The 23,913-nt window shown below is 40.1% G+C and overlaps 2 protein-coding genes and 1 long non-coding RNA gene across 3 annotated transcripts in view; 1 reads left to right on the top strand and 2 right to left on the bottom strand.

The window, feature by feature from the left end:
• Positions 1–825: 825 nt before the first annotated feature.
• Positions 826–8,071, bottom strand: r3hdm4 (R3H domain containing 4). Its single transcript, XM_073475696.1, has 8 exons — positions 7,849–8,071; positions 6,055–6,212; positions 5,685–5,806; positions 5,408–5,525; positions 5,236–5,321; positions 4,519–4,604; positions 3,585–3,640; positions 826–3,299 (listed from the first exon to the last, which is right to left on the bottom strand). Exons 1-8 carry the CDS (start codon positions 7,887–7,889, stop codon positions 3,196–3,198), a joined length of 771 nt encoding a protein of 256 aa, XP_073331797.1. The 5' UTR covers positions 7,890–8,071; the 3' UTR covers positions 826–3,195.
• Positions 8,072–11,402: 3,331 nt separating this feature from the next.
• Positions 11,403–12,502, top strand: LOC141004274 (uncharacterized). Its single transcript, XR_012179808.1, has 2 exons — positions 11,403–11,626; positions 11,922–12,502. It is a non-coding gene; the product is annotated as an uncharacterized lncRNA (long non-coding RNA).
• abca7 (ATP-binding cassette, sub-family A (ABC1), member 7) overlaps positions 12,477–23,913 on the bottom strand; it is a 27,210-nt gene continuing 15,773 nt past the window's right edge. The window contains exons 25-48 of the mRNA XM_073475697.1: positions 23,665–23,788; positions 22,931–23,076; positions 22,643–22,767; positions 22,339–22,446; positions 21,836–22,028; positions 21,541–21,635; positions 20,944–20,976; positions 20,314–20,419; positions 20,159–20,233; positions 19,772–19,941; positions 19,165–19,342; positions 18,953–19,068; positions 18,549–18,693; positions 18,130–18,253; positions 17,781–17,910; positions 17,383–17,509; positions 16,988–17,050; positions 16,457–16,563; positions 16,119–16,260; positions 15,863–15,997; positions 15,607–15,710; positions 15,393–15,485; positions 14,559–14,808; positions 12,477–14,108 (exon numbers count right to left, since the gene is read on the bottom strand). Coding sequence (XP_073331798.1) covers positions 13,653–14,108; positions 14,559–14,808; positions 15,393–15,485; positions 15,607–15,710; positions 15,863–15,997; positions 16,119–16,260; positions 16,457–16,563; positions 16,988–17,050; positions 17,383–17,509; positions 17,781–17,910; positions 18,130–18,253; positions 18,549–18,693; positions 18,953–19,068; positions 19,165–19,342; positions 19,772–19,941; positions 20,159–20,233; positions 20,314–20,419; positions 20,944–20,976; positions 21,541–21,635; positions 21,836–22,028; positions 22,339–22,446; positions 22,643–22,767; positions 22,931–23,076; positions 23,665–23,788 — 3,345 coding nt within the window. The 3' untranslated portion in view covers positions 12,477–13,652. The remainder of the gene's footprint in view (positions 14,109–14,558; positions 14,809–15,392; positions 15,486–15,606; positions 15,711–15,862; positions 15,998–16,118; positions 16,261–16,456; positions 16,564–16,987; positions 17,051–17,382; positions 17,510–17,780; positions 17,911–18,129; positions 18,254–18,548; positions 18,694–18,952; positions 19,069–19,164; positions 19,343–19,771; positions 19,942–20,158; positions 20,234–20,313; positions 20,420–20,943; positions 20,977–21,540; positions 21,636–21,835; positions 22,029–22,338; positions 22,447–22,642; positions 22,768–22,930; positions 23,077–23,664; positions 23,789–23,913) is intronic.

Raw genomic sequence — 23,913 nt, 5'->3', positions numbered from 1 at the left:
TACTTTGTTTATGTGTGGCGGACCCTGCCACCTTTCTAGCTTCAAACAGTCTTCTGGGGACCTTATTTTCCTCTGAGAGCAGCTTGTTTATTCAGTTATGGAAAAGATAAATATTTCTGAGTTTTTTTATTAATAGCTCATTAATATTGTAAATATTAAGAGTTTGAATTTCTTCTCCAAAACTACATCGTGCCCCTTTAATACTTATTAATATGGAAACAGGGCATTAACTTGTAATTAAGTATAATTAAGAAGAGAGGTTCGCTACTTTCATTAGCCCAAGCAATGTTTTAAAAGGTCCCCAAAAGTCATACTTGTGTAAAAGTTGAGATATTGTGTTATACTATTACTTTGGTACAACTGAGGTCACCCTTATGAGTAATACTTGAGGAAAAGTCTTAGTAACTGATATTAAATGTACATAAGTATTAAAAGTAAAAGTAAACTATTCATGTTTTACATGTAGATATACTGTATTCTATGTATCAGCCGATGATGGGATTCGATATTCAGCATTTTTCTGATCATCGGAATCGTTATTTTTTTATCCGACTGCCGATAAAACTAGATCGTAATCCTGCTGACAAACCAACCAACAAACACACAAACGGACACAGGTGGAAACAAACCTATTAAATACGTTTTAAAATCCTCTACTTTGGCTCTGATGCAGCAATCTGCAAAGTAACTAAAGTTATCAAATAAATGCAGTGGAGTCAAAAGTACAGTATTTGCCTCCAAAATGTAGCAGAGTGGAAGAATAAAGTAAAGTCTTTTAGCATTTTGAATTAATAAGAACACAATGAAATGAGACAAGAGAAAAAAATCTTAAATCCTTTAATAGTTGCAGTGATAATTATAAATAGGTACCATAGCACATACATACCATCATATATACACAGATGTGTCAGTCTGTTGTATAAAGCTTTGAGACGTTTATAGGCTTCTTCAATCCAAATGTTGGCACAGGTCAATTATCTGAACTGTATTTACAGCACAACTACTTCTACATGTATTTAAAAAGTTGGCAGCGCCCCCACAAGGTGGGGGTGAACATGATAGTAACAAGTTCATCTTGAAGTACACAGAAAAAATGACACCGTGTGAGATCACTACATGACATTCAGAGTAAAAGCCTGAGAAATTTGATTTCCTCACATAAAAAAACAAAAGCCACAACACACATACTTTGGTTGTTGCACCAACAGGTCAAGTTTTGTTTCACTGCCAACGACAGTATAAAAAGAAATCAGGCTTAAGATTTTCTTTTCTTCTCTCTTTTTTTTCCCCATACAACCTGTTTCCAAAATCCAGTCAAGTACAAATGTAGAAATATATGTACAGAAAAACCTAGAAACCTGTTTTTATAAGGCAGAAGTGCTTTTCTGGGGTTGTACATGTTATTTTTGAGATGAAACACACCTAAGAGTCAAAACTCAGCAGGTTTTGTAACACATCTACTGTACCTACAGTATACCTTCAAACCATATTACCTGTATATGTAAAAAAAAAGAAAAAAATGGCTTTAAACGTTAGAGTTGTGTGTTCGGTGTAAACTGAATGACAACTGTGGAAGAAATCTATGAATAAATCTAAAAGTACAGGGATGCTAACAGGTTTTAACTATAGTATAGTTCCTTATTTTGTCATTGATTGACGATGATTTAAGTTTAACGTTTACACCTCGTCTACACCGGTGAGCAGTGAAGGCAGCACGTCACATCAGCAGCTGCAGTTGTCTGTAAGTTTCTACACCGGATCAACCAAACAATCATTTACTTTAGCGCGTTAGTGGAAACAAACAGGGAGACACTTCCTTCCAGAAATTTTGATTGATGGTTAAAACGTCAGCGTATTCTTGAGATCACTGCTGAAAAATGCAGCTGAAACACAGCCGGTGTAGACGAGGTGACAAAGAAAATGCAGAGAAAGATAATAAAGAAGTCGATCCTGAAGAAATCCTGGGAGTTTTCTTCTCAAACATAATACAGAGATAATTACAAAAGAATCACTTTACGTTCCAGACATGTTATTTCACCACCTTGACGAAAGACATTTGCATCTTTAACTACAATGATGACTCATGTGTTTGTGCATATAATGACGAGAGACTATTAATATTCATGCTTCACTACTTACACAGATCCTACAGGCTAATCCTTCAGGCAGTGATGCATCAGAGCGGCTCTTCCTGTCTTAGCACCTTAACAAAGTGTCACTCAAAAGCTCCAAGTAGATTTTCCACCATTTTTTCAGGGTTAATATTGTCATTATTCAACCTTATTAATTTGTGTTTTAATGAAATTGATATTAAATGAGTTCACACGTGACAGCAAAGTACTTGCTTTATATTATTACATTTGAAAAGCCCTATTTTATGTCAAACATGTAAACTTAATAAGTTTAATTCTTCAATTTGCACTATGAAAAGGGATCAACTGTTCATCTTCCTGATGCTTGAAGGATTTACAGCTCATTAATCAGTTTGACATAATGCCAACACTGGGCTGAAAGACAGTCGTTACCATCTCTCTCTTTTCTTTTTTTTAAATGATCTTAAATGTTATTTGTTTGTATCGTGAATTCATTAGTGTAAGTTCCACGTCACAAAGCAGGTTGTGAGAGCTGTTTAGTATCAATTATCCAAATTATATTAGTGGATTAATAACTTTACTTAATAACTGGGAAAGATAATTCATTTTATTCCCAATGCTTTATGGAAACGGTAATTAATTTGAGCCACACAGCTCCATAGTTATGTAATCCAAACTGTTGGATTAGAAAACAGCTTCGATGTCTGTGTTAGTGGGGCAGAAAATGTAAAAGTTGGCCTGAGGATGGTGTCGAGAGGTTGTGTTAACTGACAAAAATGGTTGTCCTCTGCCTCAGGCGTACGTCACCCTTATGTACTCGAGCTGAGCTGTGCCTCGAGCTGAATGCTAACCGCAATGTTTTGCATGTAACACGTAGCTTGTAGCCTCTGTGAACACACAGGGTCTCAGTTTGTTCGTGGTGAAAATGAATGGAAAATTTACTACAGAAACCAGAGAGCAACCAGAGAGGAGGAAGCAGACTTTTTTTTTCAGCTTTGTTTTCTGAGCTTGGCGGACATCAAACAGACATTACATACAGACTGCGCACCTTATCTACACCTCTCAGAGCTCCTGCCTGCAGCAGAGCCGTGCGTCTGTGGCCTCAGCTCATCTGCTCCACGTAGGCAGACAGCAGAAGTAGAGGAGGCAGGAACTGTTCTTGTTTGTTCGCCACTTCAGTCTGACGTGAGCCGTTGTGGTAGGTACCTGAGAGTCCAACAAACAGACTTTGATCACGATCGTGTGACTGAACAGTAAGCTGGTAAGTCCAACCAGGCTGAGTAAACAGGATTATGTAAACAGAGCAGCAGCAATCTTCCTCAAAAGATTTCATATAATATTTTTGTGATGAAAACTGCACATCAACGGTGGACAAACACCGACTGGTCTGACATTAAAGCTTAACTGTGGTATAAAAATTAAAGTTTATCGTACCATTGCAATCCTATCCCACATATTAGTCCAGTATGAATAATTTGTATTTCCACTCACTTGCAGAGACGAGGTCCATGTACTGGCAGACGGCGTGAAGCAGCAGTCTCTCAAAGCTGATTCACAAACACAAACAACAGATCAATGATTCACCGTCCTCTCACCACTCAAAACAATCAACCTGATCCAAACAGAGTGAACCAGTGTCCCAGCGTCGATCAATACAGTTAGTCTAAGTGTGATTTTAATGCCAATTATTTGCCAGGAGTGCTCACATCCCCTTGTTGTGTGTTGTGATGCGTTTCCAGCAATGACTCTGCTTCTTTGTGTGGATCATAGACAGGATCCATCAGTCAGGAGCCGGGCTTTCAACATGGATGTCTGTCAGGCTGCAAGTGTGTTAAAAGAACAAATGGGCCGCGTCGATGGTGTTGTTTTGTTTCAGACATGATATACGATCCAGGGAGCCCAGTTTGAGTAACACATCCAAGTGTTGGAAGGTTTTTCAGACGCCAAAACACAGCATAGGGTTTATTACACGATGGGAAGGAGCCACAGCGCCTCGCCTGTTGATGTAACTTTTTTTTTTTTTTTTTTCTTTACTGGAGCCCCCTGCACCCTCACTGTATCATCTGACTGGGCTCATTCAAATAAATGAGAGGGCTGCGTTTTGTCTCGCAAGGCTGAAGCCGTTCTGAACACGGGCCAACAGCGCTCAAGGACGAGAGCTGATAGTGAGTACGTGGACTAAAACACCTGCCATGATGTAAGATGTCAGAGCCTAGAATCTTAAAATTGTCCAATTTTTTTCCAATATTTTATGTAATTACTTAAAAACTGTATATTTGTAGAAAGAAGTATTTAATGTACTAGAAGCCTGTAAGCATACAGAGTATCAGCAGTGTGTATTACATTTTTAATACTTTCTAAGGCCTTTTTGGAGGAAACTAAATAAATGCTTTTCAAGACTAAGAATATAAAAATGGATTTCTACCTGCTGGCGAGGTTGGTCGTGTAAACTGAGTGTGGCTGAGCGTTGAAGAAGCGCAGAAGGTTTTCCTCAAGTGTTTCCAGAGTTCCCTGCAGGTGACAAAATACAGGGAGAAAGATGAGATTGATATCGCCTGCTTTGTTTACATTGTTTACATAAGAATGTCACCAATATTGTAGTCAACATGACGCCAGGATAAAAAACAGGGTTTGTCTACCATTTAGAGACGCAGCACCTCAACATTTTTAAGGATATTTCCAATGACGTGCTCTTTGAAATGATGTACTTTTATGGCATAAAAAGATCTTAAAATGACAATAATATCGTTTATCGCATTTATTTCTAGGACAATATATCATCCAATTAAAACTGTAGTTATCATGACATGGCTCCGCATAGTCTTATGGCTTTAATAACTTCAGTCAGATTACAGGAACTGAGAAATAATCAGGAACTCAGTCTTTTCCGGTGTCTTGGTCAACATAATGTTTGACACCATTTTCTAAACAGTCAAAAATACCCAATGACAAGATAAAAAGCTATATAGTCTAATAAAAATGTGGTTAGTATATCACCATAGATGGACAGAGAATTGACAAGAAGTTGTGGTTTTGCGATCAAACTTGAAGCCGCTGTACGTACACAGACTCCAACCAGGTATAAATCTTGACCCATCCAACTGATAAGATTGCTGACAAATCGTTTAGACGCGACACTCACCATGGGGATTTGTTTCCGTCGCAGAGTCGCTCGCAGCCTGCGATCGATTCTCTGGAAGCATTCCTGAGCAGTGAAGGCAACATTTACTGTGAAGTAGATGGGTGACCGTCAGCCAAACAGCCACACTTAACACAACCAGGACACAAACCGGCACACGAACTAGGAAGCTCACCATTCCTCTCGTCTTTTGGGAGCCGGCTGGTGGTTTTCTTCTTGGCCACCTCCTGCTCCAGCAGAGACAGCAGCCTCTCCTGCTCCTCTCCAGAGCAGTTCATGAAGTCATTCCATGGCTGAAACATCAAGAGAGGAGTTAGGTCTATTTTTAAACTAATACTTGTTTTATCGGGTGCTTTTTGATTTGAACATGCTTGAATCACAGATGCGAGACAATCTGTAATTCTCTGGCTTTTGAAGGGAGTTAAGCGTTTGATCTGCTGAACACAACTTACCTCTATGTAGTTTCCGTTGGTGCAGGCCTCAGTGAAGATGGATGGGATGGCCGGGTTACTGCAAACCTCCAGATCATCTTTGGAGCACTCATCTCTCTCGAGAAGATTAGCAAGGAAGCGTGCTGAATTTCAGAGAAGGAGAGAAGCGATGGAGGGATAGTGTTAATATAAGCAAAGCTTCACTGACAGATTCAAGACTTTAAAGTGTTAATTATTGAGAGAAAAACATACTCTGGGGGTTTTAGCGTTTTTGTTGCAGTAGTGATTCAATGTAAATGCTCTTTTCCTTTGTTGAATGCTTGTCCAGCATTGTTCAGCCTGCAGTGGATGACAACATCTCATAAAGTGATCATGTGAAATGAGAGCTTACTGTTCTCCTGCCGGCGGAGGCTCTTCTTGCCTTTGGCTCGTGGAGTGAGGTCAGAGTTGCGGATGGCTTGGTTGATGTAGAACTGCTTCTTCTTGGCTGGAGACACTCGCTTGGCGGGAGAGTTGGGCAGGGAGGTGCATTTACGCTCCTCTATCAGGCTGCAGACACACAAGAAAAGATGTAGAGTTGGCCAGTTTAACCACAAAAATCCTGAAGAGGGAGTATCAGCTCCTTAAGTCTTATTCATTTTAATTATTTATGTTCAAGTGATATAGTTCAGTTTTAAGGTGTGCTCATATATTATTCAGTCTGTGATTATTTTACATTCCCAAGATGTGTTTGGGCGCCTCAACTGGCGATCATTTTCATATTAGATTAGATTTCACAATGTTGGTTAGTTGTTTAGTCCATAAAATATCAAAATATATTGCTTATTTTGTTCAACCACCGGCTCAAAACTCAAAAACTCTTTAATTACCATCATGAATGACAAAGAAAAGCATCAAATCCTTACATTTAAGAAGCTGGAAACAACAAATGTTTCACATTTTAGCTTGAATATGCCTGAAGAGATTAACTGCTTATCAAAATAGTTGGCGATTCTCTTTTGTTCATTTCATAGCTAAATAAGAGTACATGCACGTACACAGAAATATTCATTCAGCTGTGGGTTACAGGCAGATGGGCGATAGTGAGAGGCACAGCACACGAGAGCAAGCTTTTCTCAGCAGACGGGATATGTAAGAGTTTCGTGTGACCCAATTTTCATCCATTTTGATGGATCAGTTTTTGCTGTGTGCGCTCTTTGATTGTGACATTTTCTTGAGCACTCAAGAAAATGGTGCAGCACTTCAAGCAGGAGGTGGATGCTATCTGTAATAGCTTACTGCAGAATGATGGTGTAAAATGGTGCATCTATACGAGCATGCGGTATATACACCCTAATCTTATTCTGCATGTTTGCAAGAACACACCAAATTACTAAAGTGACAGGCTGCTAAAACACCCTAAATCAGCTGTTATGGATGTATAGCTTTACAGTTTCCGTTTTATCCCTGCAGTATGCTCATATGGATCAGAGGCAATAAGCTTCAGATGTAGGTCAGTGGGCTGTGTGAGCAGGACCGCCTCTGCTGGGTCTTCTGCCTGTGAGCTGCCAACTTGCTCAGCTGATGCCATTTTTAGCCTGAGCCCTGCTGGCTGTTAGCAACACTACAGAAACATAATATGATGTAACCACTAACTGGGTTAGTTAGCTTGGTTTGTGCACAGCGAGATAGCATATTATTTCACAAAGGCATGCAGACATTAGCACGCTTGAAACGTATATTGCAAGGCAGTGGCCTCATATACTTTCTGCACCAATTTTAAATATTAAAATGTTTCTTAATCATACTTTGTCTCACTTTTGAAGCTCGATCTGTACACGTTAACAAGAAAATACTGTGAATAAGATTTCATGTGTGAGAAGCCAAGAGCAAGGCTCATGAGCTTATCTGTTTGTAGAGACACCCTGACGTGGTTTATATTTGATTTAAAGCCTGCACGACAAGTTCTCTTAGCTGCCAACTGCTAAAAGGCTAACAGGGAAAAGATAACAGCGGCCTTTTAAAACATGAATATTAACGTCAACCAAACTAGCAACTATCAATGTTTCCAGTTTTACTGATCAGCAAGAAAGCTGGCAAGATTCCAGCTGATTTACAACCGTTTATAACTCCTGGTGTAAAAAGCGAAATTAGCTATTTAAAGGGAGTTGTACTTCAGGCTAATGCTAACTAGCTACATACTCACATATAATCCTGTTCCTCATTGTTGTTTGTCAAAACGACCATCTTATTCCAGCGAAAACAAACAGAGAGAACCCGAGCTCTGGATTTGTATGTAAAGCGTAAATAAATAAATGCACCTGGGAGGAGAACCTAGAGTTAAAACAGTGAGTATGTTTGGTAGATGATCTTGTGTGTAGCTAGCTCCTTGGCTGCTAGCTCGACAGTGGGCTGAAGCTCCAGAACATAAATAGCTGTTGTCCTCCCACTACAGACAAAGAGGGGAGAAAAAGTGAGAGCTCTCACTCTGTCTCCATGTAGTCAGAGTATTTCATAGCATTTGTATTTGTATTTTTTGATCCAGTTTTTGACATTTCATCTATGTCTTAACATAGTTAGATTTAATGTGTAACTATTGTAGTTAAAACCACAATATATATATTACTATTTATAAAATAGCTGCATTTTCTGCAATGTCATGTTTTTTTAAAGGTGCAATATGAAAGGTGCAAACAATTTTGAAAAATAACAAAAAATATCAACATAATGTGAAGAAATATCAGTTTTGTACGGAAGCCCTAAAGGGCCATGCATTCATACATTTTATTTCCTCCGTTTTCCCGTGATAACGAGTTAATTTCATTTGTTTTCTCGAGATCTCAAGTTATTATCTCGAAATAATAACTGCTGTTTTCCCGAGATAATGGGATAATTTTCCCAAGATCTCGAGATAACGAAACTTTGTTTTCCCGAGATAACGATATAATTAATTCGAGATCTCGAGATAATGACTGTGATATGATAGGCCTGAGATTATGGAGACGCCCGGGACCTCGTAGCTGGTCAGCTATGTAGTTAATGAGGACATCAGGCTCACTTAGATTGCGCTGCCGATATAGCTGAAGCCTTGCTAACCGTCTTTTTAGATTACGCACACTAATGTGTATATTATCTGTAATAGCAAGGCATAATGCTATTTCAGCCTGTGTCAGGCCTTGATTGAAAAGATATATGACGCAGTGATCGATATGCTCCTGCTCCTCTGACATTGCTACACTGAATGATGTTTCCTGCAATGATTTAATATACTACACTATCGTTTTGTTTTCTCAAGATCTAGAATTAATTATATCGTTATCTCGGGAAAACAAAGTTTCGTTTATCTCGAGATCTCGAGAAAATTATCCCGTTATCTCGGGAAAACGGCAGTTGTTATTTCGAGATAATAACTCGAGATCTCGAGAAAACAAATGAAATTAACTCGTTATCACGGGAAAACGGAGGAAATAAAATGTATGAATGCATGGCCCTTTAGGGCTCCCGTAGTTTTGACGTTATGAGTTTTGTGTTGCAGAGATATCTACTAAAATTAGCATACTAACTAGCTAGCCCTGGCCCATCTCAGTCTGAAGCTCCAGAAGTAGTGGTGCTCCCAATCTCCCAGTCCAGACCACTAGCTGCACGGCTAACTAAGCTAACCAGCTAAGGGCAGCTACAGTTAGCAGCAGCAGTTAGCTGTTACTCAGATGATATGCTGCCCCGTATTTGTTTTGTTTTCATAGGTGGCTGGTTCTTACATGTTGCACCTTTAAATGTCATGTTTTGTGAAATGTCATTGTGTTTTGTGAGATGTTGTGTTTTCTGGAGTGTTTTCTGAAATGTTGTTTGTTTTGAGCCTCAGGGCCACCGTAGTCTGGTGAGAGTGAACCAAAACAGTTATAGACAGTAAAACCTAAACTTGGTCTTGGACCCACGTATCCTCCTACTAATAATAAACACATGTAGGCCAATGTAAACAAGTTTTTTAGCAGTTCATACACATGTAGCTGCAACATACAGATACAAACGTGTAAGACTGGATTGTTGGAGTCAACATTTTTTTTTAAACTTCTAAGTGATTCATCTTGTCAATAGACAATCTTTGGCAAACTCATTCAGTACATTCCTCTCATATTTTGCAAAATAAACCCACTGCTCCCTCCACCATCTGTATAATCCTGCATCTTTGAGTGGTTTAGCTCAAACATTATGAGAATCTGAAGCAACAATGACCTTTTTCCACTCATTAATTGTTTGTGTGCATGTTACCATAACAGCCAGTTTAATAGGCTGCCACAGAGCCTCCTGATTGTTCTGAGCGTTCCTCACTGCTGCTGGTGAGAAACAGAGTCTGTGAGACAGTTTTTTTGCAGAATACAAAACACTGTGCTTGGACATTTATTTTTATTAATAAGCTTTTTTTGAGAGATGTTTGGAGGATATCAGAGAAGACTGTCAGAGGTGACTTTGTACAAATTTTGGGATGTGGAAAGAGAAGAAGACGAGGACGGTCAAACCAGAAAAACATGAACCAGCCTTTTGTCCGATGATCGTGGAATCAATTCCCTCAATATCCAGGATGAGAAGTGTGAAGTCGAAGGAGAAGATAAAAGTCACCGCATCGAAAAGCAAACGCCTCACTGCTACATGTGAGACCTCAGAGAACGTAATGAGGCTTTGTGTCAACTTGATGCCTGTTCTGGCTGCAGCAAAAGAGCCTGTGGAGGAGGAAGGAGCAAGAAAACAAGAAACCAGCACCAACAATGACCCATCTGTCAGCGAATCAGTGGAAGAAACACAAGATTCTCACACAGGATTACATTTGGACACCGAACGACCACTAAGTCCTCACTTTGTGCTGCCACCTATCACTCAACCCAAACCAGCTCCTGAGTGTTGTGAGCTTCAGAAGACCAAGAGGTGCCACACACCTCTACCTCCCATCAGTTCACCCAAGCAAACCAGGACCATCTCTTCAAACTTTACTATAAAGGGCTTTGGAGGCGAGGGGCTAGTAACAGGACAAGAACCAGACAGCAGGCCCTGGATAGACAACCCACTGTTCTCTAAAAGTGTGAGTAAACTACAAAACTGACAATGTCACGGACAATGAGCACGTTGGGGTTTATATTGTACCTTTACTGGCAACCAGGAGGAACTTCATCATGATGAGCAGCTCTGTGGTTGAGGGTAAACGATTGAGTCAAAGTTTAACACAAGAGGAAGTTGTTAGCCAAGTAGAGTCGAAATCAACCAGGTTTTGAGCAATGGGGGGTTTTAAAAGCGTCTTCCCGAGCAATGATTGAGTCACTGATCAGAAACTACACGGAAAACCACACATGTTCCCCTCAAACAGTCCAAACACACTGCAGACCTCTCTGTCTACCTTTTAATGTACAAACAGATACCTATCAGTATCAGTGTTAATATTTCATACATATTAGCCCGAGAGATGTTTTTCTACGAGTTCTTTTACTTTTGATACTTTCAGTACATTTTGTTGTTAATACTTACATACTTTTACTTGAGTATTTATACACTGTGGTATTAGTACTTTTACTTAATGAATGGGTCTGAGCACTTCTTCCACCACTGTCAGACACTTTACAGCTGACAAAAACAGAGTGAAACAGGATGACACTGAACAAGTTTAAAAAAAAAACTGATTTTAAATTTTAAATCTATTTTAAAGAATTGAATTTTGTTATCACACTACAGCTCTGTCTGTCTGACTCTCCTCTCTTGTTCTCTGTGCAGAGATCTCCTGAGTTTCGTCTTCCTGACATCTCCTTGTCCAGCCTGGATGCCCTGCTGCAGACGGTCACACAGAAACTGGGGAGGAAGAGGAGAGGTGGTGCTGAAGGACCGTGGAGACGTGTCCAGTCTGATCATCTCCTCATGGCTGTTAGTGAACAACGTCTGGGAGGGAGGAGCGTCGGGCAGCAGATCAATCACTGCACAGAGGACGTAAAGCCGGCCAACATGTATGTTTGGTGTTTTTTTAGTTCAATTTTAATGTTAGTATTTATTATATTGTAGCTCTATTACGAAAGGGGAAATAGATTATCAGGGTTACATTATTATCCATTTGCTTAGACTAACCCATTAGTGTGAATACCTGTAATGGCCATAAAAAGTGTCAGCCAAAGTGTCAAAAATGTTGTCACTTAAAAAGTTCTTGAAGTAGGTTTACTATGTATTAATTTGTTTGCATATAGTTTTAATCATGAGTAAAGTTTATTTTTCTGATAAATTACTTGTCCTTAACTTTTCTAACAGTGAGGCACTAACAGAAACATCAATGTGGGGACATGGAGTCAACAGACACAAGAGCCTCCCTCCACTTTTCTCTGCACCAAAACAAACGCTCGTCCTCAGCATGACGAAGAAAAACCTCCTGACTGCCAACACGCTGCGGTGATCGATCAAAACCAACAAACTGCACTCAACAACACACAGCACAAAAAAGATACAGGAAACAAAGTTTTATTTTCCTTCAGGACAAAACATTCACAACAGACATTTAGCCTTTTTTTCTATACTAGCATATTTCAGTATATAATGTACATCTAATAGATAAATTCACGTTCAAGTTGAACTTTTCAAACATAATAAAAGTACATTCAGTAGAACAGACTTTCATTCCAAAACATCCACCATTTTAATCGTCCAGCATCATTTCAGGCTTTGTATGATTTCAGTTTAACCTTCTTAAACATTATACTTTAATACAACAGTTGGTATTTTGGGATGAAACCCTTCTGATACTTCATGTTTGTCTCATGCTTACAGTTACTATGGTAACAAACTTTTGAATATGTAACACTACCTTACAGTGAAGTAAAAATCTGCTTTGGACATTCAGTCAGCTGTGTCTTTTTTTTTATAGGAAAAAAAAAGAAAAAGAAACTTAAAATAAAAAAATGAAGTAAATAAAAAAAAAACATCCGTTTACCAAAAACAATGTAGCTGCATCTGGTGTTGATTGTTTGAGCTGTTCAATATTTTTTGGCGTGATGTAGAAGAATCTGTAACGACACGACGCAGCTAAAACTGTGGCGAGTCACACCGGTGTGTCTGGCCTTTTTCAATATATTTTAAAAATATTTTAATATCTTATGAATGAAGTTTCCAGAACTTTCAAGAGCTGTGTGGGAAGCCTGGATGTCTATTTTCTCCCCAATGAAAAGCAAAACAAAATTGCCAGTAAATACCAGATAGAAGTATATATAAGTTGTTTGTCCTCATCATATGTAATACCCTCTGTTTGGACAGTGACACACGCAGACAATCACATGTAATAAATAAAAAAAGACATTCTGACAGATAAAAGACAAAAAAAGTCTTGATTTACAAAACAATAACACTTTTAAAGTTAATCATTAAACATTTAAGAGGTATTGAACGATGAACTTGCAGTATGAATTTTCTCCGCATAAGAGATAATGATCAGAAACAACCCCTCATCAGCTGTTTTATAAAATACATCAATAATCATCTTATATTAATGATCTACAACTGTTGGGGTTATCAGTGTTTGCAGCATTTTCTTTTTTAAAGTGCTTTCTTCAAGATAAAGATGAGATTGTGAGGGGTCTAATGATTGAGCCCTGAGGAACACCACCTCTTGTTTTAACATCCAGCTTTGCATAATATTGTTTCAGGAAAAATAAACCATGACCTTTGGAGTGATTAGATTGATACAGAAAGAGAAGACACAGTGTAAGATGTATGAACCCAAATAAAGGGTATAAAGCTACCGATCTGTTTACTAGGTGAACAAGGCACCAAAGCCATTTTAGGAAGCGGTAATGGTTGTTTCTTTCTTCAGATAAATTCACCTCTAATGCCTCAGTTTCACCAACAATAACAAGTCCATCTTTTCCACTGTGCACTGATCCATGTTGCATATTGAGGATGCTGCTAACAGTGAGCAACATTCAAATGAACATCAGTGAGTAATAAAAAGATTTTAACTTTAGTTGGTGCTTTCAGCTGCACCAGTCCCGGTCACAGTGCACTGTCTTGTGTGTTGCCGTCGACTATAAAGAGAGCAGAGGGATCTTTACTGGAGCTCTCTGCTCTGTGTTTGGACCCACTGGATTTACTGGATTCTCCCTGAACTTCACCGTTACTGCTCGCCTGATTCGTCTCCTCTGGCCGAGGTATTCTGGTCATCGCCGTGCTGCTGCTTTTTTCTCCTTTGGATTTGCCTTCTTTAGATTTGGCCTTGCTAGCTTTTGCCTTCTTGGATTGACCCTCTTTCGGTTTGCTGTCAGATGACTTCCCCTGCTGCTGTGGAGTCTTGATGGGCTCAGGGGGTGTGACTGGCGGTGGAGGTTGGATGGTGGGAGGGTTAATCCTGACCTGCAACGCGGTCTGGTTGGTCTGTGCTGGTCTGTTGCCGACGACCACCTCTGTGAGGACGTCGTCGTCAGTCTGCTCCTTGGCAAAGTTGACAAATACCTACAGAACCGAACCAGATTCAGTGTCACATTAATTAATTCTTTAAAGTGGCAACAGACAACATTTCCCCCCTAGCATCTCTAAGTTTGTTTGATGCTGCTGTGGCAAAGACAACTGGATTGTTTCCATGTTCCTTAGAGTCACAAATAACAACAACACAGAATAAAACCTGAGTTTATTCAATCATTTAGTTTATAATAGAAATGGAGCGCAGATTAACCTTCCTTTTCCTGGGTGACCGCATGCCAGCAAGGTTTATAGAGAACTTGAAGATTCTGAGGTTGTGTGATGGGAAAATAGCATCACCTGAGCAACTGACATATTGCCTCGCTTAAGGATATCTGGGATGGATGCAGAGCTCCATTGAATTGTATTTAAAGAAGATCCCCGATCATTTTAAAGAGATAGAATGTTTGAAAGCTTTCATCCCACTTGTATCGTCCTCCTCACCTGGTCCAGGGTCGTCTGTGAAACGGAGAAGTCGACGATGCCGAGCTCCTCGTAGTTGTTGGCCAGCATATCAAAGACACGAGCCAGGCCGCAGGCGTGTGAGGGCAGCTGGTACTGCAGCACGTTCTGGTGCCGCTCCTTCAGCTCGATGCTGGGAAATGACTTCTTCATATAGGCGCTGATGGAGCACGAGTCCGGGTCTGATTTACTGTCTGTCAGGCGGAGGATGATGGTGTAGCCATCACCAAACCTGGAAAATAAAGGACGGAGGGAAACAAAAGTCGAGATTTTATATGTGCTGTTGAAATAAATACAGTTTATTGGAATTTGGTCAGTGCACAAAGGACTGCTTGGTTTTGAGCTGAGGATCTTCTCTTCTGTAATGATTTTATTTCAGTGGCATTAATTATGATGATGTTTAAATTGAGCTAAGCTCTGTTGAGATAGACGGTACACCACGTCCTTGAATACTCTCTTTGGTGATCTCTTTAATTCACAACTTTTCAGACCCTGGCTGCTGACCTCAGTCGTCTCATGACTGTAAACCTCATCAAGTGACTGAGTCAGCTGCTTTAGTGTGACAGTAAAACTATCAGCACACAGACAGTCGTTCACAGATCTCTTCACGTCCATGTTGGACAACAGATTTATCAAATCAGGAAGCAAACAGGGCCAGCGTAAATGTAGTAACTAATACAACTGAGGCGGGGTAAGGTTAGGCACAAATGTCCAACATTCACTGACTGAGAAACTGTTACTGGATTTTAACTTGTATTATTGAGGTTGAACAGAATAAGTTAAACAGAAGAAGATAGTATGGTGTGTTGTGTTTACCTGTTCTTCAGGTGTTGTACAGATCCAAGACACTGGAATCTGCCGTTGACCATGATGGCCATTCTGGTGCAGAGAGCCTCACATTCCTCCATGCTGACCATGAAGGCACAAGATAAAACACATTAACATGTAACTAGACTCAAAACTGGATGTGGTGGGTCATCCAGCCATGCACTGTATATGTAAGAATAATGTGGTGTACATCTCCTCCTACCTGTGGGAGGTGAGAACTACAGCTCTTCCCTCCTTGGTGACGCTGAGGATGCAGTTCCACAGAAACCTTTTGGCTTTTGGGTCCATGCCAGTGGTGGGCTCATCCTAACAAGAGGAAAAGAAATCAAAGCATCAAGGAAACGACTAAGCATCAAGTCAATACACGAACAACAACACCCAACTCGCTTAGAATTTAACAGGTGATATTCTCTAAGGTTCATCTCCTCCAGCTGTTTGTGAATCTGTTCGATTCTCACCAGGAATATAACAGGTGGAGCGCCGATGAGGGAGATGGCAGTGGAAAGTTTTCTCTTGTTGCCTCCGCTGTAGCCGCCAGCCTCCCGCTCAGCGTACTGGGTCAGTCCCAGCTTCTTCACCCCCCACTGCGCCACCTACAGGACAGCAGAGAAGGTACAGTACTCAATATGATCCTGCACAGTGGAGCTGTGATTAGATATCATATAGCTCAATGTCTTAATTTCACTTTTGAGGTGAACTGCTCCTTTACGTTACCTTGGCGACAGACTCCTCTGGTACTCCCCGCAGGCGGGCGTACAGCTCCAGATGTTCCCGACCCGTCAGCAGGTCGCTGATGGCGTCAAACTGTGGACAGTAACCCATCAGCTGATGGACTCGCTCCATCTCCGTCAGCACACTGAGGACAAGAGGAACACAGTTTCACACTGCAACAACAACTACTGCTGTTGTAGCTTTTTTCAAAGTTCAGGGATGATATTTGAGTACCAAATATCTGAATAGTAGTTACTGAAAATCTTATTATGTTTTGCTCACAAAGAAGAAAATGCTTTTTTTAAAAAGTTGAGTAACTTGTTCACGGAGGAGCTTCGTACCTGTGGTGATGAAGGAAAGCTTCTCCGTAGGTGATTGCCGTGTCTCCGGTCAACATGCGAAAGGTGGAGGTCTTCCCTGCTCCGTTCACCCCCAACAGGCCAAAACACTGAAGGACACAGAAAAGACACAACAGCAACAAAAAGTTACAAATATATCTACACATGCAGCAGCTGTAGTCAGCAGCTACAACCATTCCCTTGATTCAAAACATAGCTAAAATATAATAGATGTTTCTCTTTAGTCGTGGTTGTAGCAGTAGAAGCAGCTGTAGCAGAGCTATATTTACAACAGCAATTGAAATATTAGTAATAGCAGCAGCAGGAGCAATATTAACACTTCTAGCAGTGGTTTCAGCACCAGCAGCGATAAAATAATCATTATGAGATTATCCAAAGATGTGACTTATAAATGGCACTGGCAGTGGTTTACAATGTTGATCTAGAGCAGCTATACATGGCTGACAAACAAAAGTCAGACACTGTATGTGTTTTTCTCTTACTATGATGTAATGAGTGCATCTTGAGTCTCACCTCGCCACGAGGAATCCCAAGGCAGAGACGATCCACTGCAGGCTTCCTGCCCACCTTATAAACCTGCAAAACAAGACATTCTTTGTTTTATGATCAACTAGGAATTCACAATGATGCGGTCAGAGCAAGACGTCTGCCAGTGTAGGATCAGTAGAAGAGGTTTATCAAGAACTGCGCTCCTCAGTGTGACTGAACACAGTGACTGTTTGTGGGAGTGCAACGAGATTCTGTGACAGTTTACTCATTGATTTTCAGTAATTCTAATAAAAAGACACAAATGTGACTCTTACAAACAAGAATCTTTGTTATCTGAAGGCAGAGATTTGCTGCCATCAATGAGGTAAACAACAAAAACAGTTACAGTTTTACTTTTTGAGCCTGCATCCTGGTTGTACCTTGCTCAGGTCGATCATGGTGAGGATGTCTGATTGGGCTTTGCCGTTTATGACCCTCTCTCTCTCCCTGGCGACGTCCTCATCCTCTGGGCCAAGAGGAGGCATCTCAGGCTCAACCCACCACGGCCTGAACAGAGAGATAAAAGATCACCCTGAATCATTTAGTTTTACTAAGAAAACTATCAGTCTCAAGTTTCTACACAGAAATCATGAACATTAATTCATCTTATCTGCTCCTTTTGAAATTATTTTGGTACAGATTCTGCCACTCTGTTCCAAAAAAAGCCAAATGTTTGCATCTCACTAGTTATCTATTATCACCATATATATGGCTGAGAAGTGCTGGCATCAAAAACAGGAAGGGTCTTCCGCCCATTGAGAACTTGTTTTAAACATACCTGAAGCGAATGAAGAACTTGTACTGCAGCAGTATGGTGAAGATGAAGAAGAAAACTCCTTCAGCCGCCATTGCAAACAGGTTCTTTCCTACAAAGTCCCACTGAAGAGGGTCCAGAGTCTGCTTCGTGCCTGGAGGAGGAAGACATTTTTTATATATCATTATATACCTTAAATCCTGTGTGTTTGCTACAGTCTAACTTATAGTTCAAGTGTTTAAGTATTCATGCAATAATGCTCAGTGGGATGCTAACAAAAATCTCCCTTGTTCAACGAAACAATATACAATATACTGTACATTATATAATCAAACTGTACTGCACAATCTATTCAGAGGTGTACTGTATGTACCCAGTCTCTGGAAGGCGTCTGCCATGGCCTGGTTTTTGGCCATGTCGATGAGTCCTCGTCCCAGGCAGAAATGAGGGAAGATGAGAAACACCTTCTTTAGGATCCTGTTCACCTCATTCAGATGCTGGAAAGAAAAAAATCACAAAGAAAATGTGGACTAGTTAAAGGAGCAATAAATACAATGTTTTTTGGGGGCACAGAGTAACTCCACTCAAGCTTACCTGTCTCCCTTATATAATGAATCTGTAAAATTACCAAACCTTTCAAGTTAAGAACTCAATGTGACTGAATCGACTGATGAAGGTGGTGTTGCTGTTATGTATAATTATATATTTGCTGTATAGTTTCATGTTTATGCATACCTGGGCCTCTTTTATCTTATCGTTATCATGTAGCCAATAATAAGGATGACTAAATACCTCGTCAACAAACAGCTCCAGGACAAATGTGGCAATGCTGCCGTTGATGCCGATGAAGAGGTTGATGGAGGTCAGAACGACATAAGCTGTGCTGGGAACGGTGAACACAAAGGATGCTGGGTACATCAGAGGGGTGATGGACCACCTAAAAAGGATAATTAATTATGTTATTCAATTATTAAAGACTGATACATTACTTTTAGTATGGACCACAATCCAGCTGGGACACTGTTTGTATATGAAAATGACACAATTGTGTGTCACAACAGCCAACTGAATTAATATGGAAGTGATTTAAACTTTTATTTTTGGCTTGGGGGCTTCTACAATATTATCTTTGGTGACTGAATGAGACAATTAGATTAAAATATGAAGACACACAGATCAATATCTCTGATCATTACCCATAGAGAAGCAGCAGCAGGACGAGAGCAGGCAGGTTGGTCTCTGAGACGTAGGATTGCTGCTGGAAACCGATGAAGATCAGCACCACCATGGTGGCCGGGACAGTGTAGTTCAACTGACAAAATGACAAAAAGAGGAAGTCTTACAAAATCCATACATAAAAGGCCTTAAATCGCTTAAACGTGGCTCCTCTTTGCTCCTAAGTACTGACCATGTCCCAGGTGAAGTTGGCCAGCCAGTAGAGGATGGGTTTGACGCCGCTGACAAACTGAAGGTGTTTGGCTTTGCTGACTCGCTCCTCAATCAGAAAAAGGACGAAGCTTGCCGGCACAAAAGACATGGCAAAGATCACACAGATGGAAACCAGAACGTCCACAGATGTGGTCATCCTGAAAGAGAAAGCAGGAAAAAACACATTAAAATACACAAAATATACATTGTGGTACTATGTATTTGCCAACTCACGCTTTGTCCTCCTTCTTTACTTCTGATAATCAATTTATAAATTCTGTTCAACCTTTGCAAGGTGGTTTCTGTAAAACGTTTAAGTCGACAGATGCTTATATTATTTTTTTTATTGTTTTGATTTGCCTCATTAACATTTCAGTTCAATTTTAAAAGCCACTGGTTTCCACTTAAATTTGTTATAAAATAGGCATCTTTATTGCAGCTGTTTCCTTCAAATTGTACTATATTGGACTTAAAGTGTCCTGATTAAGCTGAATCTACCTCGAGACAAATGTCTCAAGCTAATTTAACAAACACAAGATACCAAATCTACCAACATCAACCTACAAACTGCACAGCAGTGAACTAACATGGCCATTTCAGTGAGTTGTTCCTTGGTGAGGTTGAGTGGGTGGTTGTAGGCAGTGATGCCGTATTTTCTTCTCTCTGAACCTGGTGGGAGACTTGCTCTCAGCAGGCCATTGTTCATCACGTTGACAAATGACACCATGGCATGCCATCCTTTGTTATTGTACCACACCTGAGTACAGCAAAGAGACATATTTTTCATCATAAAACTCGACTGCAGCTGTTGTTGACAGAACAAAACAAAGATATAGCAAACAGCTACATGGAGTCACACACACAAAACACATAACTGGTTAATTGTGTCTTAAAAGGGTTTTATGTTAGATTTTACCTTTAAAGAAAAGATGAAGAGAGAAGACAAACACATATTTAAACAAACACACATTTACCTTGACATTGTTTTCACTGTTCAGTCCTCCTAGAAATCCCGGCAGTCTGTTCAGCAGATGATCCAGTGAACTGTTCTGTGATCAAAGAGCATCAAAAAAACATTAAGAACATTCAGGAAAACAACAGTTGACCGTGTCTTAAACCTCATGTTTACCTGTGGAACCCGATAACGAGTCCTGATCGCCATGACTGAGTCTTGGACATGGTGGACCTGAGATAGAGTCTGGGTGGCGCTGCCCCCGAGGGAGAAGCCTCCGTACCTGCAACACAGAAATGAAACTTTATTTATGTTTTGGAAATCCACAATATAACAGGTTGTTTCTTGCCTTTAGAAGAGTAAAGTTTGAAACCCTAATAATAAAGAACAATTTTTAGGCGACTGACTGTCCTGTTTTTATTTTGTCTTTCCTTCTCTATTCTGGAAGTCAGCATCATGGGCCATATGTCATTTGATTCAGGAGAACCTCAAGTTTCAGTCGGGCTCATTTGCTTTGTCGGAGAATGGATGAATTTACCACACTTAAAATTTAGTGGGTTTTTTTTAAGTTTTTTTTTTTTTAATCTATTTACAAAAGATGTACTTGGATGTTAAGACTTCCAAATAATATTTTGTCTACACCTGACCTCTCCTCAGCAAGAAGTTGATATTATTTTGGAACAATAGCTATTTTTAGCCACCGTTGGCTGTCCAGGTCTTTGAGGGTTAAACAAGTCAAAAACTGGTATTTCTGTAAGTGCAGCAGATATTTTGCTTCAAAAATGAAGTTTTATTCCAGCAGCTTACCTGAATTCATTCACCCACTTCTTGGTTTTTAGGCTGTAAATGAAACAGAGTGAAAAGATGTATGAGAAATATTTCTGAAAGGAAACACAAACAGGGAAACAAAGACTCTCATTGTTCGAAGTACAGCTGCAGTAACTGATATTGAAAACGTGTCATTTCAATATGACATTCACTCCAAAATGAGGCTTTTTTTTGGCAAAAATGTTTTTCTCGAAATCTAATTTCCAGTCTTATATCAACTTGAGTATCACATGATGGTCCGATTACACAGATACTCTTTGTCATTTCCCCAAAGATATCACCTACTGGCAGCTTCGATATAAAAGTCAAAATAAAATGAACAAGTTTGAGTCATATAGTATGGAGGCTACAAATAAAGACTAAAATAATGTAAGAATGCCTTTTTGCATTAAGAAATAATACTAAATACATTTTACCAAATACAATTGTGTCACTTTCTACGTACCACAAAAAGAGAAATCAATGGTTATGTATTTTAGACTCACGCATTCATTGTCAGTTATCATACTGAACAAAAGTAATACAATTAAATTGAATAGAAATGCATGTTATTTTTTATTTTGTTTAATGAAGTACCTTTTCTTGAGGATCTGAGAGTAGGTTTTCACCAGGTAATCTGAGATGTTATAGCCTGTCAGATTTTGGAGGACGTCTCCAGTCAGCCTCTTAATCTGAAATCCATTGAAGATGTGGACACATGCTGCAATTTATTTCACCAAATGATACCATAAACAAACAAACATTTTAAGAAAATGTTACAGAAGATATCAGCTGTGTTTTGGCTTTACATTATTTTCAAATTAGCATCACATATACGGTTTAAATTTAAGTTAATCATTCAACTGCTTTCTAGAATTAAGTCCGTCCTGACCTGTGGAGGCGGCATTCCACCAGCACCCTGCGGGCAGTCGGGCAGCATCCGGCGGACGTCCTCAGTGCTACACTGACAATCAGGTGAGGGTCTGTCTCTGCTCCAGTTGCCTCTGCTGAACATTTGCCAGGTGGAGTAGACGACCTGTGGCCGCATGTACAGGCCACCTCGCTCAGCTTTACACTGAGGACTCCTGCAGGAAGAACAGGGAGTGAACCTGGAACCTTTGCTTCATGGTAAAGGCTTGTGTGGTTAAAGCACTAAAATGTTGCCTTTTTGTGATGTTTCTGAATGTATTTTAATCGCCAAACTTCCTGTTTTATCTCCTATTTGTAGTAAATGGGTATGAATATTTATAAACATTGAACGTTTTTCAGCAATTTTTTGCAGGAAGTTTAAGATCCTGATGCCTCAGAAGCAAGTGTCCTACTACCTTTACTACTGTTTCTTTCAGATCCTGTTCCTTCTGATGCTGCTGAGACAAATTATTGTATTTAACTTACGTGCTGTTGTCTTCTTCCTCTTTCTCCATGCACTTGGTACCAAAACCTGGCCGGTCCAGCAGAGCTTCTAGCAGGTTTTCCATGACGGGGTTCCCAGGCGCATCATTGCTGTAAATATGAAACCATAGTTGAGGAAGCAATTCAAAATAACAATAACAAGGCATTCAGCGAAGAGAACAAACTATTTTTTCACAGTATTAAACCTTCAATTTGTAGCTGCTGTTACAAGTGACAGAGTGAAGGAGTAGACCAAACTATGTCACAGCAGAAGAAACTGATAAAAATCTTCTCTACACACGCCTACCTAAAGAAGGTGAACTGATCTCCATACATCCACGGCTGCAGCTGCAGGGCAGGATACTTCCCAAATGGAGGCACGATGAGGCTGAAGAGCAGAGCGACTAGCACGAACACAGCAGGCAGGACAATCTGAAGCACAAATCAAAACATCAAAACCAACTACAGAGATGACAATGACTGACAGCCAATTCACCATAGAAACACCATAAAATAAATAATCGACAATTGTTTTAGGCAACAAAACAACAATCGACAAGGTTGCATTTTGAATCTATCTGCCGTTTGTCTTCACCTGAGCGAAGAAGCCCCTACGGCTACGCCTCGCATAAAGCCAGCGTTTGATGAAGAGAGCCCTCAGCTGCTGCCAGGTCAGCCACCAGTCGGTCACGGGGACCCCACCTCGGCCATCTCCACTCAGCAGGTCTGTCTCCTGAGGTTCTGCAAGCAGGAAGAAACAGGTTGAGAGCTGCTTTAGACTCCTTTCAGAACTGATGGAGACTCTTTTCAGTAGAAAAATGGCATGACAACTGACTCAAGTGTTGTGTTTCCATTTCATAATGATTTATCTAAAGGCAGTCGTAACTCACGGTCTCCCTACTACTACTGAATCTGGTTTAAACGGCCACTAAAACTTAATTAATTGGCTTTAGTGGAGAGCTTGTGTCTTATTATGGTTATAAATGACATTTAATTCTACAGGGAAACTAAAGAGACATTGAAAACAAGCTAATTCAGTATGAAAATGTTGATGAATGTGTTTGCTTTCAGAAACTTTTAATTAGTTAAATCCCCTATACTTGTCAACTCTAACAGGTAGAAAGTGAAATTAAAAGTTTCCTTTTTCAAACCAATGGTTGCTTTTCAGTCACTGATGTTGATATACCTTTCTTACGAAGCCTTTTCCTTCCTGGCAGCATTATGGAAACAAACAGCAACAGTTGGAGACAAAACAGCAGACAGACAGTACATGGAACACAGTGTGGTATGGACATAAAACTATGTGTCTGTGAGTGTGAGTGTGCACACCTGTTTCTGGTTCTTCTTGTCTCTCTGTCCTCTGCCCAGCTGATGGCTGCTGCCTGTGCGGAGATTCGGCCTGCCACTCTGGTTCAGCATCCACGCCGGTTTCCTCTGCCACTCGCAAAAAGATCTGAAAAAGGACATTCATTTCAACTTGTCCATGTTTACGCCACCTGAAATCTTTTTGCCAGTTTTGAAAAGAATTTCCCATTTTCAGTTCTTTAGGCCCTGATAGTGAAGCTTTAGACAGCAGGT

Source organism: Pagrus major, chromosome 11, assembly GCF_040436345.1.
Source record: "Pagrus major chromosome 11, Pma_NU_1.0".
NCBI classification, from domain to species: domain Eukaryota; kingdom Metazoa; phylum Chordata; class Actinopteri; order Spariformes; family Sparidae; genus Pagrus; species Pagrus major.
This window is presented reverse-complemented; position numbering and strand designations above follow the sequence as displayed.

What these genes read in the sequence shown, in the direction of transcription:
- r3hdm4 (XM_073475696.1), bottom strand. Translation starts at nt 7,889, where the DNA reads ATGGTCGTTTTGACAAACAACAATGAGGAACAGGATTATAT. An exon ending in CCTCCGCCGGCAGGAGAACA is followed by an intron (nt 5,807 to 6,054) that starts GTAAGCTCTCAT and finishes TCTGAAATTCAG; the next exon opens with CACGCTTCCTTGCTAATCTT. An exon ending in GACGGAAACAAATCCCCATG is followed by an intron (nt 4,605 to 5,235) that starts GTGAGTGTCGCG and finishes TGTCACCTGCAG; the next exon opens with GGAACTCTGGAAACACTTGA.